Raw genomic sequence first — 15,673 nt, 5'->3', positions numbered from 1 at the left:
GGGTAAACAAATATCAAAAGTCTCCGGGAGCGGTGGGTGAGCTCGAGGAGGAGGAAGAGGTTGAAGATGACATTTTTTGGTTTTTTGCTTATTATATCTCGTAAAAGATCACTTTTTATCATCTTACCAAAATTAAAGCTGATAAAATTTCCTACAAAAAAGTCCAATGATTTTTTTTGTAAGACTAACAGTAACCATTATAGAGCTGGAAAGACATAATCATTTAAAAAATTTGCGCTAAAAAAAGAAATGTTTTGTGATTTGAAAAACTGACAATACATTGAATTTATTAAGTCCAACACTGTATTAGAGGAGAAAGGAGGGGGCATGAGGGTCACTGAAGTCTTTAGAGTCATCTTTAGTTGCTTCATTTCCATCTTCATCTCAAACATTGAAAACTGAATTACAGTCTTGTTCAGTACAATATTAATAGATGTTTTAATATTAGATGTTTTGAATAAAACTTATAAACTGAAAGCATTGAGCCCAACAGTTTATTCTATCAAATCTTCTGGGCCATCCTCACATGCTGAATTGTGGTCTTCAACTGGAGATCCCGAAGAAAGAAAGTATTCTCCTCACTTATTTCTCTCCATTAGCATAGTTGGGGTATGCTATACACACACTATTTCCATATAGAAACTTTGATGTAATAATGTTTAATAAATGCAGTGTTATGTAGACTCCAAACTTCAGAAGCTAGTAGTTCGCTTACGATTAGTCATAATAAGAAAAAATGTATATGACCATTTTGTAGTAAATTTTATTAGCTTTGGTAAGTTGATAAAAATTGATAAGAGTGATCGTTTCTAAAAAATAAGCAAAAAATAAAAAATATCACCTTTAACCCCTTCCCTGTCCTCGAGCTCCTCTCCCACCCTCGAGAACTTTTGATATATATCTACCTGAGTGTAAAGAAAGTGTTTAAAAAATTCAATTCTCTTGGAATTATTTCCACCGATTTATCTAATTTGACTGGGATAGGAATTTTTTATTCTTTACGAAATTTAATAGTTTTATTTTCTACTTGAACAAGTAAATTAAAGTATATTATTTAGTTCAGACTTATACAAATTTTCAAATTTCCTTAAATAAGTTTTTGTAATTTGCCACCATTTCGGTGCTTTAGTAGGCATCTTAAAGCACGCAACGTCATCAAGTGCGATGTCGTAATTAATAATCATTATTTGACGAAACATTTTACGAAAATTTTTAGGTTGGCAAGAAGGAAATTCTGTAGCGTATTTTTGCTAATTTCACAAAGGGCGTTCATACAAGATTACTTTTGTTATCATACATACTTTGTTTTTTGTCAAAATTTGGATAAAACAAACATTTAAAATTAATTTTTCACCTTCAAAATTGCATTACCAACCGTTTTATGAAACTGGTCTGATGAAAACTTGTTTTTTAATATACTATTAAATAATCTAATAACTGTTAAGGATTCAGACTAATCTCATTAATTTTTTAGTGAAGCCAGGCTGATTTAATTATGGCTTTTCCAAGAAATGATTGACGTCTTTCTCGTGTTTAATGCTTTTATCTTTGATACGGAAATTCTGGTCATAAATAAATTCAATGCAGGAATAATAAATATGTAAAATTGCTTCTTGATGGAATACTAAATAATTTTCCATCAGCGATCAATGCTACAATTTGCGCATTTACCACATACAGTTTCATTTCAGAGGCGCTTATTTTTATGCAAAACGGGAATGATTTTGAATTGTAATGAATGTTCGAACTGTTGACTGAATATTTAAATGTTATAATGAGATATTAGATAGTTGTTGCACATTTTAGTTATTGCCTTCTGAATACGACAAACCTTCCCAAATAAAAAAAAAAGAAAAATCGTTTTATCTACTCCACAAAAGGCTTATTTGATTACAAACGAATGATTTATGAGCCATAAAACTAGCTACTATGACTAGTGCATTAATTTAGTTATTATTTAATTTCTTTACATAACTATATATTTATTTGAGGTTAAAAAATTCTTGAAATTTTTTTTGTTGTTGCGTCAGATTAGTTAATGGAATTTTTATATCCAAACAAAGTTCCTAAATTAAAATTTCAGAACAAGAAAGATTAAAAGTTTTAATAAAACAATCATACATAAAAGAAAAAAATGTTACAGATGTATTAATAAAATCATTAAAAGATTAAGATACACCAAATTCTATTTGCTTTAATTCTTCTTTATTATATTCTTCCACCTATTTTTCCCATTTATCTTATCATTATGATATATAAAAGCAAAAAAGGCAAATAGTATCCTTATAGTCACACAAAAAAAATGGCCAATCTGCTCTTGGTAGCAATTAGCAGCATTTTACTCAAAGAAATAAGTGGTCATGGCATGATGCTGGAACCACCAAACAGAAGCTCCCTGTGGCGGTACGACAAATCAGCTTTACCCAATTATCAAGATAATCAGAACTTTTGCGGAGGATATTATGCAAGTATCCAAGAGTTTAAATAATAATTAACAATTTATGCCAACTTAATGCAGGTCCAATGGGAACTGAATGGTGGTAGATGCGGGGTTTGTGGCGATACTTACAGTGACCCTCATCCTCAAGATAACGAAAATAGTGGCAAATACGGTTCTGGAAAAATCGTACGCACGTATGAAGCTGGAAGTGTCATAAATGTCGATGTCTGGTTGTCTAAAAATCATTTGGGAAGTTTTGAGTTTAGCTTGTGCGAAATCACAAATCCCAATGCTCCCGAAAGTGGAGAGGAATGTTTTAAAGTCTTGCCTTTGGCTGATGGTTCACAACAATATAATGTTTCAGCGGGAGAAACTGATATTACAGTAGCTTTGCAACTGCCGAAAGGCAAAAGTTGTGCTCATTGTGTGTTGAGATGGCATTATCGTGCAGGTATGTATTTTGTCGATTAAAAACTAGATTAAAATATGATTTTTAAGGCAATAACTGGGGCGATTGTGGCGATGGTACTTGGGCCAAAGGATGTGGGTCTCAAGAAACTTTCCGGACTTGTGCTGATGTAGCTATAGTTTAATGCAATAAATTATTTTGGCTAATGCTTTATTGTTTTTTTGTCCAGTTTAACGAAATTGATTTTTACAATGACTTTACAATCGTATAACCTCTTGATCTTATTGAAATCAATAAAAAGTGTAGTAAGTGTAGAAAAAATTCTCTAATTCGAGCTAAAAAACTGATCTGGTTCTTATTTCAGTTCGAAAAAAATGCTCAAACCCTTACTTTGGCTTTATTTATTGCGGGTTTGTAGCTTTTAAACAAATTTTGGATCATAAAGACTAACAAAAATTATTCACTTAGGTAAATACATATTAATTACATTACTAAGTAATTATGTATGTACGAACATTTTTTTAAGGTTAGTAAAACATTGCCACAAGATAAAAAACGTGTTTGTGAAAGGTCAGAGCTGAGTTCTGCGAGATTTGTCCACTTGGACCAATTTTAAAGATTTTTAAGATAAAGTGAATTTAAAAATTAAAATGTATATCCACTTGATTCTTAAATATTTTATGTTCATTAGTGTCACCTGTAAGATGCATGACTATAGAAAATTAATCCAACTGATAACAAAACAAAAGAAATCACTTGATCACAAGTGATTTCCAAGTTGTGATTTTTCTGATAAGGATTTATTAATCTTAACTCAACAGTTAAAAATGTTAATTAGTAATTAATTATTTCATTGCTTTCAAGCACATCAAAACAGTTTTTTGATTCAATAAGTTTAAACATCAGAACTCTTGGTATCCATTAATTTTGAGACCTGCTTTCGCATATTCTCTAAACTCTTTATTTAGTGATTTTAGATTTTTTTTTAATAATCGATGACCACGTAAAAATGATTATCTCACACGAGAACCTGATTAATTAGTTCCATTATTTTTGACTTCATGAAAGTTTAAAAATCAACTGTGATAGATTTGACAGGTTTCAAGATAAAGTCATACTTATGTCTTGTTTTGTAAATATAAATTTAAAACGAGAGAAGTTATTACAACGTAACGCTAATATAGTGGATTAAAATAATATATTATTGAATCATAAAATAAATAATAAGATTATATTTCTTAAAAATGCAATGCACTTGAAGACGGCAGTAAAGATTAAGTTTTATTGAGCTTCTGTATGTAATTTAATTTATTACTATTATATTTATAATAATATATTTTTATTTAAATTTTGTAATAGTTTTGCGCAAAACTCTGAGAAAAATATTTTTGTTTGTGTTTTAAAAACTAGTCATGAGATTGAAGAATAAGAAAGATAATGGTTGAGAAAACACTTGTATCGAGTGGCAGCAACAGTAAACTAGATGTTTCCTTCTTTCTAGATTTTCTTAGAATATTTGAAAATGTACTTATACTTAGATACGCTACAATCGGTGACAGGTAACTAAAACGTGCAACATGTGTCGAAATAAACAAAATATCTGGTCAAGGGTGTCTTGTATAAGTCAACTTCCAATACGGAAATTAATTTCAAAAGCGGAAGAAAAAACTAAACTGGTGCTGTTTTGAATTAGAAGACAAATTTGCCACCACTCTCTTATTAAAAGACATATGTTTCGTAAACTAAGTTGGCACCATTAGGACGATGATACCGCACCACTGGAATTTGCAAAATTTAGTTTTCGTTCGGTTGTTATTTTGTGCTGAAATATAATTTGATTTAATTTTATTATTTGAGGGGTAATTAAGTTAATCAGCAAGACGTAAGTTTTTTAAAATTTCAGAACACTTTAAACTATAAGAAGTAATATTGTTTTCAAGATAAATAAGTAACCACTTATACATAAATAGTTGATATGAATATAATTGATTTCAATCAAAATTAAATTTTTTTCGAACAATAGAAATATAATCGATAAATAATAATGCCCAGATTGACAGGTATAAGAGATTTGAGATTGATATTTGATCAATCATTTCTTGGAAATAACAAATAGGTAAATAATTTGATTATTTTTTATAATATCTATTTAAAATATATTCTTTTTAATCTTTTTGTATTATACTGATACATGGGAGTAAATGAGTTCTTTTCACCTTTGAGACAGGGAAGACGCAATATCTCAAAAATGTATGTACGACTAGGTATACATCAGAAAAACCGCAAGTGCTTAATTGTTTGTAAATAGAGTATTTAGATAATTAAAGACACTCAATGTGATAAAAACTGAATCCTTTCTTCAAATGGTTTCAAGACATAGCTACTTGTCTGAAGTAAAAAGTGTCGGTCATGTATGTATGTATCTACAGGACGTCTCAAAAGTAACGAAGATAAACAACATTCAGAATAAATGGTGGGAGATTTTATTAGACAATGTATATGTAGACCAAGTCACAAAGCTTTGTGGGTGGAAACGAGTCTTTTTATGCTACAATAATCAAAAGCATCTTTATAAGTTTGTAAACAAAAAGTATCAAGTTCTATGAGAAAATAGAAGCACAATCTGCTTATATCGAGCTTTATTTAAGCCACACGCATAATTTGGTAAAGACCAAATTTCAATATTAAAAAATTCACAACATTTTTGTAGAAAGTTCTGTTTACTCGATTTGCGTCTCACTGTTCGGAATGAAACGGGACTTTTCAAAAAAACTGAAAAGTACATAAATTAAAATATTGTTTAATGGCACATTCTCCATAAATTAAATAGCATATTACGAACCGTAAATCTGACGTTTATTAATTTTTCATAAAAATACATTCAGAAAATGTTTTACTTTTTCTTATTTGTGCAGGTATTGGTAAAAATTGCTTACTAACCTTAAACTGTAAGTTCTTTTCTTGGTCTCGAATACGCTTATAAAACCTCGGTAATATTGCATCCTCGACCAAAAAACTGCACTTACAGTCTACAGTACGTAATATACTATTGTAGAAATTACATATATTAGAATAAGAAAAAGTAAAACATTTTTTGAATGCATTTTTATGAAAAATCAATAAACGTTTCGTGTTAGCGATACAAAACAAAGCAAACATCACTTTAAATCAATATTTGTTGCAAAATCATCGCTTTAATACTGATCTGAAGGTGTTTCAAGTGGCATATGTTGGTATGTAACATTTACTTACAGCCCACAGACTGTAAGCCAAATATTATTGCAGGGTAATCAAGGAAACTTGCACCTGACTAAAAAGTGCCGTTTACAATGAAAGATATTTGTCAGTAAATGATGATGACTTACAGAACAGGTAATGCTAAAATATTTTTACATACTATACAAAAAAAATGTTAAAACTACCCAAACATTATTCTTATTTCCACAAACTAGGAAAAGTAAAATTTATTATTCCTCTGATTCAGTAGCGAAATTTGCTGTGACAACAGCCTTGATAAGAACAAAAAAATCTAATACAATAGAAAATTTGCACTGACATCAAAAGTTACTTTAAATCTTCTATTGGTTAATAATTTTATCATCATCGTCTAAATGAGGCAACAATTTTAGCAATTTATGAAAAATGCTTAACCTTTGATCAAAACAGAAACTTTGATCAGTTCCTAGGCTTCTTCCCGGGGATTCCTCATATTTTCACTATTTTTTCAAATCAAAACTAAAATTTAAAAAGTATGGAATCTACTAGAAGTCATGTAACATTCTAAACCCTCATTAAACAATTTAGATTTGGGCGGTTTGTTTGATCTAAATAAGCGAGTAAAGCAGGAGTAATAAACCCCTAATAAATGTATTTTTGCTATCTTATCAAAATAGCCACAATTTGGGTATAAATAAAAATCACCCCAAAATCTCTTAGTATTAGTTCTGCAATCCAAATAATTGCGACGAATGGCAATGAAAGTGGTTCTTTTCAATCTTCTCTTGGTAGCATTATGTTACCTTGAAGAAGCTTCAGGTCATGGCATGATGCTTGAACCTAGTAACCGAGCTTCCTTGTGGAGATTCGACTGGAAACAACCCTCAAATTACAACGACATGGGATATTTCTGTGGGGGTGTCAAGGTACTCTGTCTCTTTAGCTTATCGTCATATTTGTTTAAGAGGGTCCACTTCATATTGTCGGGCGGCCTTTTTCATCAATACAAACCTCATATTTATTTAAATTTCGATATCTTATCGGCTGAATTTCTATATAAGTGAAAAATTTTCGCACTACTTTAATTAGTTCGGTCTTGTGACAATTGCAACAATGGTGTCAAAATTTGTAACAGTAGTGCTCGCTTTGGTTTGCTTGCAAAAAGTGTCCGGTCATGGTATGTTGATGGACCCAACAAACAGGGCTTCTCGGTGGAGAGTAGACCCGAAAGCCCCCATTAATTACGACGATAATGCCTTCTTTTGCGGAGGCTTTGCGGTATGTCAAAACTGCACAATTTATTTGAAAAAACCTGAATCCGAATATTTCCCCAGGTCCAGTACGAGCAAAACGGAGGCAAATGCGGCGTCTGCGGCGACAACTACGCCGATCCAGTCCCCAGGAGTAACGAAAACACCGGCAAATTTGGAAACGGAGTAATTTCGAAAACCTACACAGCGGGAAGCATTATCACAGCTAACGTTACGCTCACTGCGAACCATCTTGGCAGCTTTAGCTACAGTTTGTGCGTCTTGAAGGATCCCACGAAACCTGAAACTGAAGATTGTTTCGTCGATTTGCCTCTTGCTGATGGTTCCTCGAAATATCCAGTTAGTGCTGACGAATACGAAATCGTAAACCAAGTACAACTGCCAGCGGGAGTCACCTGTGATAGGTGTGTCTTGAGGTGGCATTACAAGAGTGGAAACTCTTGGGGAATTTGCACTGATGGTACCCAAAGGATGGGCTGTGGGGCCCAAGAAACGTTCCGGTCGTGTGCTGATATTGCTATCGTAGCTTGAAATTCTATGCCAAATGTTGTAAAAATAATAAAAAACCTCAATAAAAATGATTAACATTGTAAGTTCTTCCTTGCATTCTGTTTCTAATCCTAAAGCTATAAGTTGTATATCGGGTATAAAAACGTTCAACAGTGGACTTTAATGAATATAAAATAACCTACAAAGTGAGTTAATTATGGTGTGTTTTTAACATTTTCTTAGACGCAAGCGTTTGTATTTGTATATTTTCAAGAATTGAAAAAATATTCAGTTATATTGTTCTGAGTATTGTCAACTTTGTCTTGACAAGAGTTAATACTACTTAATCTTTGTGAAAGTAGACATGCTCGTAATTTAATTTTTGTATATTTACTATTAAAATCAAACGCAAGTATGTAAAATTTTTTTACAAATATACCACAAATGACGTATCCAGTATTTAAATAATAGAGTTTGTTTAAGGATTTTTAAATAGAAGTTGAATAGTGTTAATTAAGTGTCACATACTTTATTAAAAGTTGGCATATTTTTGAATATAATATCAGGTCAATATTAACTTTTCACAGTTTTTTTTTAAATATATGGAAACTTCTCTTGCTTTTATTCGTTATTTAGGCTGTATCAGGAATACGTGTGTAATAATAAAATTCAGCAAATAAAATAACTTTTCTATATAAATTATTGCAAAATTATTATTTATAGTTTTCACTATAGTTCTTTAATTAGTTTGTATTCATAGCAACAATTTTTATTATTGTTTTAAATTGTTTAAATTGTCCGTTTCTATCACAACAAAATAGTTCGGCTCTTTTATTTTTCTACTCACAGGCGGGTAAACATTTCAGGTTGTTATGTTTTTCCAAATTTTAAGTAAACTTGCAAATTTTTTATTGAAAAATTACAAATAGAAAAGATGTTCTATTTGTTGAATTCACGTATTTCCGATATACATTTCTTAAGAGAGCGCATAACAATTCAATTTCTATCATTTCTGTTTGGTTTATAGTTTTAACAAATCTAGGCCATAAAGGCCATATTATGCCGGCATTTGAGGACTTATAAATAACATTAATTCAAAAATAGAACAAAAGCCTTATTATCGCACTTACTGAAAAAATTAAATTTGTGCGATTTAAGTCCAAATGTCAACAAACTACGTAGCAATTTTTCTCTTATGTAGTATCGTGATTTGGTAAACGACCAGACAGATGACATCACTGATATTGCTATTACGTTATCATTGTCACGATCACAGATTTTAAAGCACCACTTCTAGCGATAAGTAAAGCGTTAGGTAAATAATGATTTTGTAAGTTCTATAACATATTATTAGATATTACATATTTTTGAGAAAATAAAAATGGATTTGGAAAATACTGAGAAAAATACACTCAAAAATATGTTTTAAAAAGTTAGATACATTTTTTTGAGAAAAATGTTATTGACAATTCTTTCCCTGTTGTGTAATTACTAATTATACAAATATACCTAACCAATGAAACCACATAATTGTAAGTGACAATAAAAAGTTACGATTCATAGACAAACTTAAAATACAATTTCTTTGTATTTAAGTATAGCGATCTAAAAAGCCTTCAATTTTAGAGATTAATTTGTAGTTTACCAACTCCGTATAGTTTGCTAGCAAACAGTTTTCTAAAATAATGTGTTGCATAGACTGCACAGGTTGAAAATTTGTAATTGATAATGATAAGTTGATAAGATAACAACACAAATTACGAATTTGGGAGGCAATTCATCATTTATTGAAATTAGTAGAACAATTGCTTAGTCGTTATTGCCTTCAAGATTTCAAAAAGTGTGTTTTCAAAAAAATCAAAATTTAAAAATTCCACTAATTTTTTTTGTTTATTTATTAATTTGAGTCTTTATGCTTTCTTTTTCTGATTATGCGCTCGTGTAAACTAACAACGCTGTGACACCTTTAATGCATCCTTCAATGTCACACTTGAACATTTGAAAATTGTTTTGTCATTGTATGCAATGCAAACGCCTCAAACGGTTAGGTTTTACACTTTGAACCATTGGAAAATGCAAATGAAGTGACTTCGTTACGCCAATAAAAATGTGGGTAATACAAATGGAAGCTCCAAAATTCCATTACAAAAAATCAAGGAGAACTAGCAAAACTTACCATTTTATACAAATAGAAACAAACAAACCTAAGATTCTTGCATAATCATTAACTATTACTTAATTGTGCGTACTGTGTTGAACTGTTGCAGAGTTAAACAATCACTAAAAAAAATAAGTGTTTTTACTCGTTAAAATGCCATTTCTGGCATACGTTTTCATTATATTTGGTGAGCTTGAGGAACCGTGATTACGTGCGTTTAAGTTACGGGCTGAAGTTAGTTCAAGACTTTTTATTAGCAATAATAATAAAATAATTAAATTGTTTTTGTCGTAGAAAAAGAATAGTATGCAGTTCGTTTTATAAACTTGTCAGTCATTCAGTTTATTAAACACTCGCTCCAGTACGCTTCTCTCGTGATTAATAAAACTGGTGACTAAAAGGACTAAAGGACGTTTTTGATACATAATATACTATTTACTAATTAATTTAAATCAACCTGTCTTGTTAGAGGAAAAGTTTAGTCACAAGTTTATAAAACAAGGTCGTCTACTTTACGTTGTATGGAGCTGCACATTTTTTAAATTTATTTTTGTTTCATATTTGATATTCTCAGTAAGTAAAAAAATGACCGAAACCAGTTTACTAAAAGTTATTAGCAGCTTGAGTAATTTATATAGATAAGGAATTGATTTATTGTAATTAAGTAAATTACCAATTTAAATTTTGCTACTTGTACACAGAAACATCCTCCTCCCATCTACAAGGCTAAAATCAAATCATTAAATTTTTAGCATTAAGCTAATTTGTTGCCAAGTGAAGTTAAATTCACATTTTAACAACAAATATCATTAACCTTAGTGCGACTTTAGTAATAAATAAAAATACGCAAACAGAATAAAATTACCAAAGTCTCGGAAGCACCAGCACAGACTACTAAAAGTTCCAAGTGGTAGTGGAACGTCTCTTTAATAAGAGTGGGTTTTTAACATCCACCTTCGGAGTCCGATGTCGGACAGTAGGTGAACACATAGGGATTTTAACAGCAGTATCTAAGTAAATTAGTTTTTGTGTTTGTACTTTTTGGAACAAAAATGAAAGTGTTCGTTGCGTTGTTTCTATTTAGCGCTATCTCTTGCTCTTCTGCTATTAATGTTACTCAATGCCATGATATTGGTAAGTGCATTTTTCAATTGTAGGTCAAAGAAATCGAGTTTTTGCTTTCAAAATACAATGATCAGAGAGTAATTTACTTTACATTGGTTTTAGAAAAACCCATCGAAGGACTTGAAGAACGAGTCAAAATAGGCAATTGTAAAAAACCGCCTTGCAGATTAAGGAAAAACTCAGTCGTTAAAATAGAACTAAATGTAAAGCCAGGTAAGTCTTGGAATTTTATTAAAAATAATCAAACCGACAAAAAATCACTTATTATTAATATTTATTATGCGTTTTAAATTACATTAAACTGCCTGTGTGGAAGTAATTTGTTTATCTAAACGTGTTTTTAAACAAAAACATAAAAAGATCATTATAAAAAAACCATAAACACTCTACATAATTACCTTCGTTTACACTTCTTCTAATCATTTGTATTGACTTCAACTTGACCTACCTCTAATAATAAATGTATTAAGAGCAGCTTCATTTTAAATTATTCTATGTTAAGGCGATTACTAAAAAAGGGTTAAAATATGCGGTGGAATGTTGGAAAGAAAAAAATAATTTTTGTGGTTGTGGGGTACGAAGTCCAAATAAAAACAAGTTTTTAGGAGTTCACGAGGAAATCCATTTACAATTCATAATTTAAATTAACACCATAGTTATTAGGCGTATGAATTACAACATTAAAAGTAGCTAATTAATTTTTAATTTACATTTCCATGAAAACAATTTTGTTGTAACATGGTCAATGTCAGGTTAAGGCTGCTGTTTCAAGATAAACCTGAAACCGAAGGTAAATTATATTTGTGTGGTATTATTCCACATTAAACTTAACGCGAGTAAATGCTCTTGTTTATTTTCCAACCGGTTTGTTTAAAAATAACGTAAATCTTTTATGTCTGTTTTCTAATTTTATCAATTTTTTGTTTAAAAATAACTTGGATTGGATTAAAATTTCGCAAACATCTCGAGATAATCTATTCTAGTATATTTAGATCACAATAAATCACTCAAACAATGCATGTAGTAACTCCGAATAATTCCATTTCAGCGAGAGATATTGAAAAAGTAGTAAATTCAATCCACGCGTATATCGCTGGCGTTCCTTTCCCTTTTCCCGGAGTCGATGGAACCGATGCTTGTAAAAATATTTACTCAGCTGATGGCCAGAATCAAGTAGGATGCCCACTCAAAAAGGGAGAAGACTATCTTTACAGAAACAATATTGAAGTGCTACAGATTTATCCACGAGTATGTTGGAGAAAAATTTAATTAAACTCTGGCATTTCATTCGAAAATCTTTCAGGTCAAAGCCGTCATCCATTGGGGATTAACTCCAACAGATGGCAAGGACGACGTTATCTGTTTCGAAGTCCCCGCCAGAATCACTAATTAGGGTTAATTAAAATTACGTAGACTGCCTAACATTGATTTTTACAATATTTAAGTGGTGAAAAAATGTAAGAACCAAAACTTTTAATAAATAATTAATTTTTTATTGTTGCTGTATCATTGCGTACGAATGAGATGAGTGGTGTGACTTTATGATCTATTGTTCGATTTACATAGCACATAAATAAATACACAATAAACTACTTAATAAATATTTTATTAATTTTATACACCTTTCACGAGATCGATCCGATGTGGTGACTCACTTTTTTATGAAATTGTGGTCAAAGTGAAGAAATAAAGCGGGATGGAAATATCGTGACAATCACGCTCTCATTGAACGAGACGAACAATCAATGTAAGATTGAAAGGATTCTTTGATTGATTGATCGGTTCGAAAAGTGTTTTTTCCAAAAATTGTGATTGTCGCTTAAAAAATAGAACATGACAGCAAGTGTTACTGAGTCATTTAAAATTTAATAATTTAAGAGCTAGAAGCGAGGTTCTTGTAAAATAAAACATAATCTTGAAACCCCAGAAGTGCCAATAAAGCTCTAACAAACTATGTGAAAATAAAATCAAAAAGGGAAAGATGTTATGATTACGTATGTAATCAGATGTCTTTCACACTTACAACACTATTTTTTGTTTTGCTTTAGATATTTCTACACCCTATCAGATTTGGATTTGAAACATCAACAGGTTGGTAATATTCAGACTACTGTACCCTTTACGTTTGTATTATTAGCCAAATAGCATTATCAATGTAGGTTAAAAAATATTTATCATAAACAAACCTATTTGTTTAATAAATAAAATCGTGCTTTGATTCAGTTTTTTAAGATATGAGATAAAAGTGATAAAAATGAGATCTGGGATCTATAATACTGCACGTATTAATTCTGTCACATTATACGTATTGTGTTAGTTTTCTGATGACAAGAGAGCAAATTTGAATCATCATGCAGCTAGACAGACATTTAATGATTGTAGCATCTTTCATGCTTTGTTTGTATTGTGTACGTAGTATAGATATCATAGAGTGTGGTAAGTTGCCAAATTAATCTGAGGATTTCTTTTTTTCAATAATTTATTGTTTAGGTTCATACTGGACTTATGAAAATGTAACGATTGAGAACTGTGGTGAAGAGGATACTTCGTGTCGTCTAAAAATTGGGGCTAATACATCCATTTCATTCGTTATAAATACCGGTAAGAATGACGGTAAGAACGAAATTTGTGGTAGCAATTTTTTTTACCTGTTAGATGTAGTAATGATATCTTTGATAAAAACATTGGCGCCATTTCAATCAAGCCTAGAGCACTTTAACTTGTCAAAACAGATTAGATTGATGAATTGTCTTCTGTATTTTTACAGGAGACATTGATATTGGCGGCGTTGTCGTCAATGATGTTGCTTTCTTCCCTATCGGCAATCTAAATTTCAGCTTAGCTGTGACACCGGACGATCCCTGTGACATTTTGAAATGCCCATTTGAAACAAACTACGAAGCCCCATTTTCGGCTAAAATTTACGTTTATCCGGAGTATCCTCAGGTGAAGCAAATACCAAATAAAATGCAAAAATTAAATTTCTGTTTCCAGTTGTCTGCTCGTCTGAAATGGATTATGAAAACCGAAAAGGATGATCAACTTTTGTGCTTTTCGTTCCCGATCACTCTAGTGTAATATTTATGTGTATTATTTATTTTTTCTTATTATAATGTTTACGAAATAGCCAACTATTTTTATACATTTATTATCGTTTTTTCTACAATATGTTTCCTAAATACATGGGTTTAGCCTACATAAAATATCACAATATTTACTTATGACTATCTTAAGTAGTACAATAGCAACAAGTGCATCCAGAAAATAACCGACTCGAAATTTCATTAAAAGATATGAAGTAACGATATGCACTGAAATTTTTTGATATCTACATGTACACAGAAACGAATCGAGTTTCTCAAAAATTTAACAAAACACTTATTCCTTGTTCATCCTCATTGCGGTTTTATTGTTCACATTGTCCGACTCTACTCAAATCAAACCGTAGGGACATGGAAGACACGCCAATTTTGGCAAACAAAATTACTCAAACAATTTGGTGATAAACGAGATAAACTTTCTAGCAAAATGTGAGCAATAGAACACTCTAGATAATCAAATTCGTTTCACTTATTTCGTATGTTAATTTTTTATCAAAAAGCATTCAGTTACTGGTTACAAAACAACCAACCATCTGCACGATATGCAACAATGATATTTACAAGTCTTCATAGAAATTTAGTTAGGTTCAGCTACGGATTGTCTGTATGAGGTGTCCACTCTTCCACCGATAACACGAACACTCAGATTTAAACATATTTACATCGCTTAGCTAACTCAGTCTATCTTTAGACACAATTTACATTTAGAAAACGATAACTCTTTGTGCAACGGCAGTTGGCGAGTTTGGCGGAAAGTCGGATGCAGCGAGGAACATGGTTTAAAAAATCGGAAAAAATTGCCACCAGTACTTATCCAGTGTCCAAAGTTGACTGGTGGCAACAATTTGGCAAAGTGATATGGTAGTGTTTTTTGTTAAATGCAGTCCCCTCGCCATTGCCGTAACGCTTTGGACGGTCCTTAAAGTAATTTTGCGTACGACCAAACGATACAAAAGACACTTGTTTTAAACACAACTCTCCGGTAGCCGGTTCGCCATCAGTCTCTCTTTAATGGCTAATCCGTTTAACTCCAAATCTGTGGCCCTTTGAAGCGTGGCCGAGCTTCCGTTTCCTAAACGAAGTTCCTTTGGCCTGGAATCCCTAGAAAACGTGCCCACCATCGCCACAGGATTATTATACAGATGATACTGCAACAGATTATTGACAGTCTGGGTTTTGGGGGAATTGGGGCGGAATACCATCGGCTCGGTGGTGGGAGCGACGGGACTGACCCATTGGGGGCCCGGAACAGCTGTCTGAGCGTAATTCGGAGACGTCGCAAGGGAGCCCAGAGGAAGACTTTGGGGACCGTTCAGCGACCCTAGGTTCCTGGCACACTCTCCGTCGGGAGAGCCTGCAAAAAATTTCGGCTTCAAGCGCTTGCTTTTGACACCAGATGAAACGGAATGGGCGACAAACCGCTATGAATATTTAATTGCATCGTGCTGCGTCTTACAAAAGCGT

General features: G+C 31.8%; 5 protein-coding genes across 8 annotated transcripts in view; 4 read left to right on the top strand and 1 right to left on the bottom strand.

The window, feature by feature from the left end:
- Positions 1-2,272: 2,272 nt before the first annotated feature.
- Positions 2,273-3,056, top strand: LOC656897 (hypothetical protein). Its single transcript, XM_008201743.3, has 3 exons — positions 2,273-2,464; positions 2,519-2,891; positions 2,939-3,056. Exons 1-3 carry the CDS (start codon positions 2,303-2,305, stop codon positions 3,031-3,033), a joined length of 630 nt encoding a protein of 209 aa, XP_008199965.1. The 5' UTR covers positions 2,273-2,302; the 3' UTR covers positions 3,034-3,056.
- Positions 3,057-6,781: 3,725 nt separating this feature from the next.
- On the top strand, positions 6,782-7,929 carry LOC655909 (uncharacterized). 2 transcript variants are annotated; one of them, XM_970659.4, is made up of 2 exons: positions 6,782-6,991; positions 7,400-7,929. In XM_970659.4, the coding sequence occupies exons 1-2, from the start codon at positions 6,818-6,820 to the stop codon at positions 7,865-7,867; spliced, it is 642 nt and encodes a 213-aa protein (XP_975752.1). In that variant the 5' UTR covers positions 6,782-6,817; the 3' UTR covers positions 7,868-7,929. The 2 variants fall into 2 exon arrangements, with proteins under 2 accessions (XP_975752.1, XP_966436.1); XM_961343.5 differs by lacking the exon at positions 6,782-6,991 and adding an exon at positions 7,135-7,343.
- A 2,957-nt stretch (positions 7,930-10,886) lies between these two features.
- Positions 10,887-12,603, top strand: LOC656806 (MD2-like 5). Its single transcript, XM_963312.4, has 4 exons — positions 10,887-11,117; positions 11,211-11,321; positions 12,157-12,356; positions 12,412-12,603. Exons 1-4 carry the CDS (start codon positions 11,036-11,038, stop codon positions 12,499-12,501), a joined length of 483 nt encoding a protein of 160 aa, XP_968405.1. The 5' UTR covers positions 10,887-11,035; the 3' UTR covers positions 12,502-12,603.
- An 815-nt stretch (positions 12,604-13,418) lies between these two features.
- Positions 13,419-14,239, top strand: ML8 (MD2-like 8). 2 transcript variants are annotated; one of them, NM_001170608.1, is made up of 4 exons: positions 13,419-13,544; positions 13,599-13,709; positions 13,876-14,054; positions 14,103-14,239. In NM_001170608.1, the coding sequence occupies exons 1-4, from the start codon at positions 13,460-13,462 to the stop codon at positions 14,184-14,186; spliced, it is 459 nt and encodes a 152-aa protein (NP_001164079.1). In that variant the 5' UTR covers positions 13,419-13,459; the 3' UTR covers positions 14,187-14,239. The 2 variants fall into 2 exon arrangements, with proteins under 2 accessions (NP_001164079.1, NP_001164078.1); NM_001170607.1 differs by having other exon boundaries at positions 13,599-13,721.
- A 3-nt stretch (positions 14,240-14,242) lies between these two features.
- side-II (sidestep II) overlaps positions 14,243-15,673 on the bottom strand; it is a 142,605-nt gene continuing 141,174 nt past the window's right edge. The window contains exons 13-14 of one of the 2 annotated variants that reach the window (XM_015982027.2): positions 15,409-15,563; positions 14,243-15,357 (exon numbers count right to left, since the gene is read on the bottom strand). In XM_015982027.2, coding sequence (XP_015837513.1) covers positions 15,175-15,357; positions 15,409-15,563 — 338 coding nt within the window. In that variant the 3' untranslated portion in view covers positions 14,243-15,174. The remainder of the gene's footprint in view (positions 15,358-15,408; positions 15,564-15,673) is intronic. The other variant, XR_010333309.1, reaches the window with a different exon arrangement.

This window comes from Tribolium castaneum, chromosome 3 (assembly GCF_031307605.1).
Source record: "Tribolium castaneum strain GA2 chromosome 3, icTriCast1.1, whole genome shotgun sequence".
NCBI lineage: Eukaryota > Metazoa > Arthropoda > Insecta > Coleoptera > Tenebrionidae > Tribolium > Tribolium castaneum.
Note: the sequence above shows the minus strand (reverse complement) of the source record. Positions and strands in the feature narration are given on the sequence as shown.

Excerpts from the sequence above, each read along its gene's own strand:
- LOC656806 (XM_963312.4), top strand. The coding sequence starts at position 11,036 with ATGAAAGTGTTCGTTGCGTTGTTTCTATTTAGCGCTATCTCTTGCTCT. Across the intron at positions 11,118-11,210 it reads TACTCAATGCCATGATATTG|AAAAACCCATCGAAGGACTT; the intron begins GTAAGTGCATTT and ends CATTGGTTTTAG. Across the intron at positions 12,357-12,411 it reads TGCTACAGATTTATCCACGA|GTCAAAGCCGTCATCCATTG; the intron begins GTATGTTGGAGA and ends AAAATCTTTCAG.
- LOC656897 (XM_008201743.3), top strand. The coding sequence starts at position 2,303 with ATGGCCAATCTGCTCTTGGTAGCAATTAGCAGCATTTTACTCAAAGAA. Across the intron at positions 2,465-2,518 it reads ACTTTTGCGGAGGATATTAT|GTCCAATGGGAACTGAATGG; the intron begins GCAAGTATCCAA and ends AACTTAATGCAG. Across the intron at positions 2,892-2,938 it reads GAGATGGCATTATCGTGCAG|GCAATAACTGGGGCGATTGT; the intron begins GTATGTATTTTG and ends ATGATTTTTAAG.
- ML8 (NM_001170607.1), top strand. The coding sequence starts at position 13,460 with ATGCAGCTAGACAGACATTTAATGATTGTAGCATCTTTCATGCTTTGT. Across the intron at positions 13,545-13,598 it reads TATAGATATCATAGAGTGTG|GTTCATACTGGACTTATGAA; the intron begins GTAAGTTGCCAA and ends TTTATTGTTTAG. Across the intron at positions 13,722-13,875 it reads AAATACCGGTAAGAATGACG|GAGACATTGATATTGGCGGC; the intron begins GTAAGAACGAAA and ends GTATTTTTACAG.
- LOC655909 (XM_970659.4), top strand. The coding sequence starts at position 6,818 with ATGGCAATGAAAGTGGTTCTTTTCAATCTTCTCTTGGTAGCATTATGT. Across the intron at positions 6,992-7,399 it reads ATTTCTGTGGGGGTGTCAAG|GTCCAGTACGAGCAAAACGG; the intron begins GTACTCTGTCTC and ends ATATTTCCCCAG.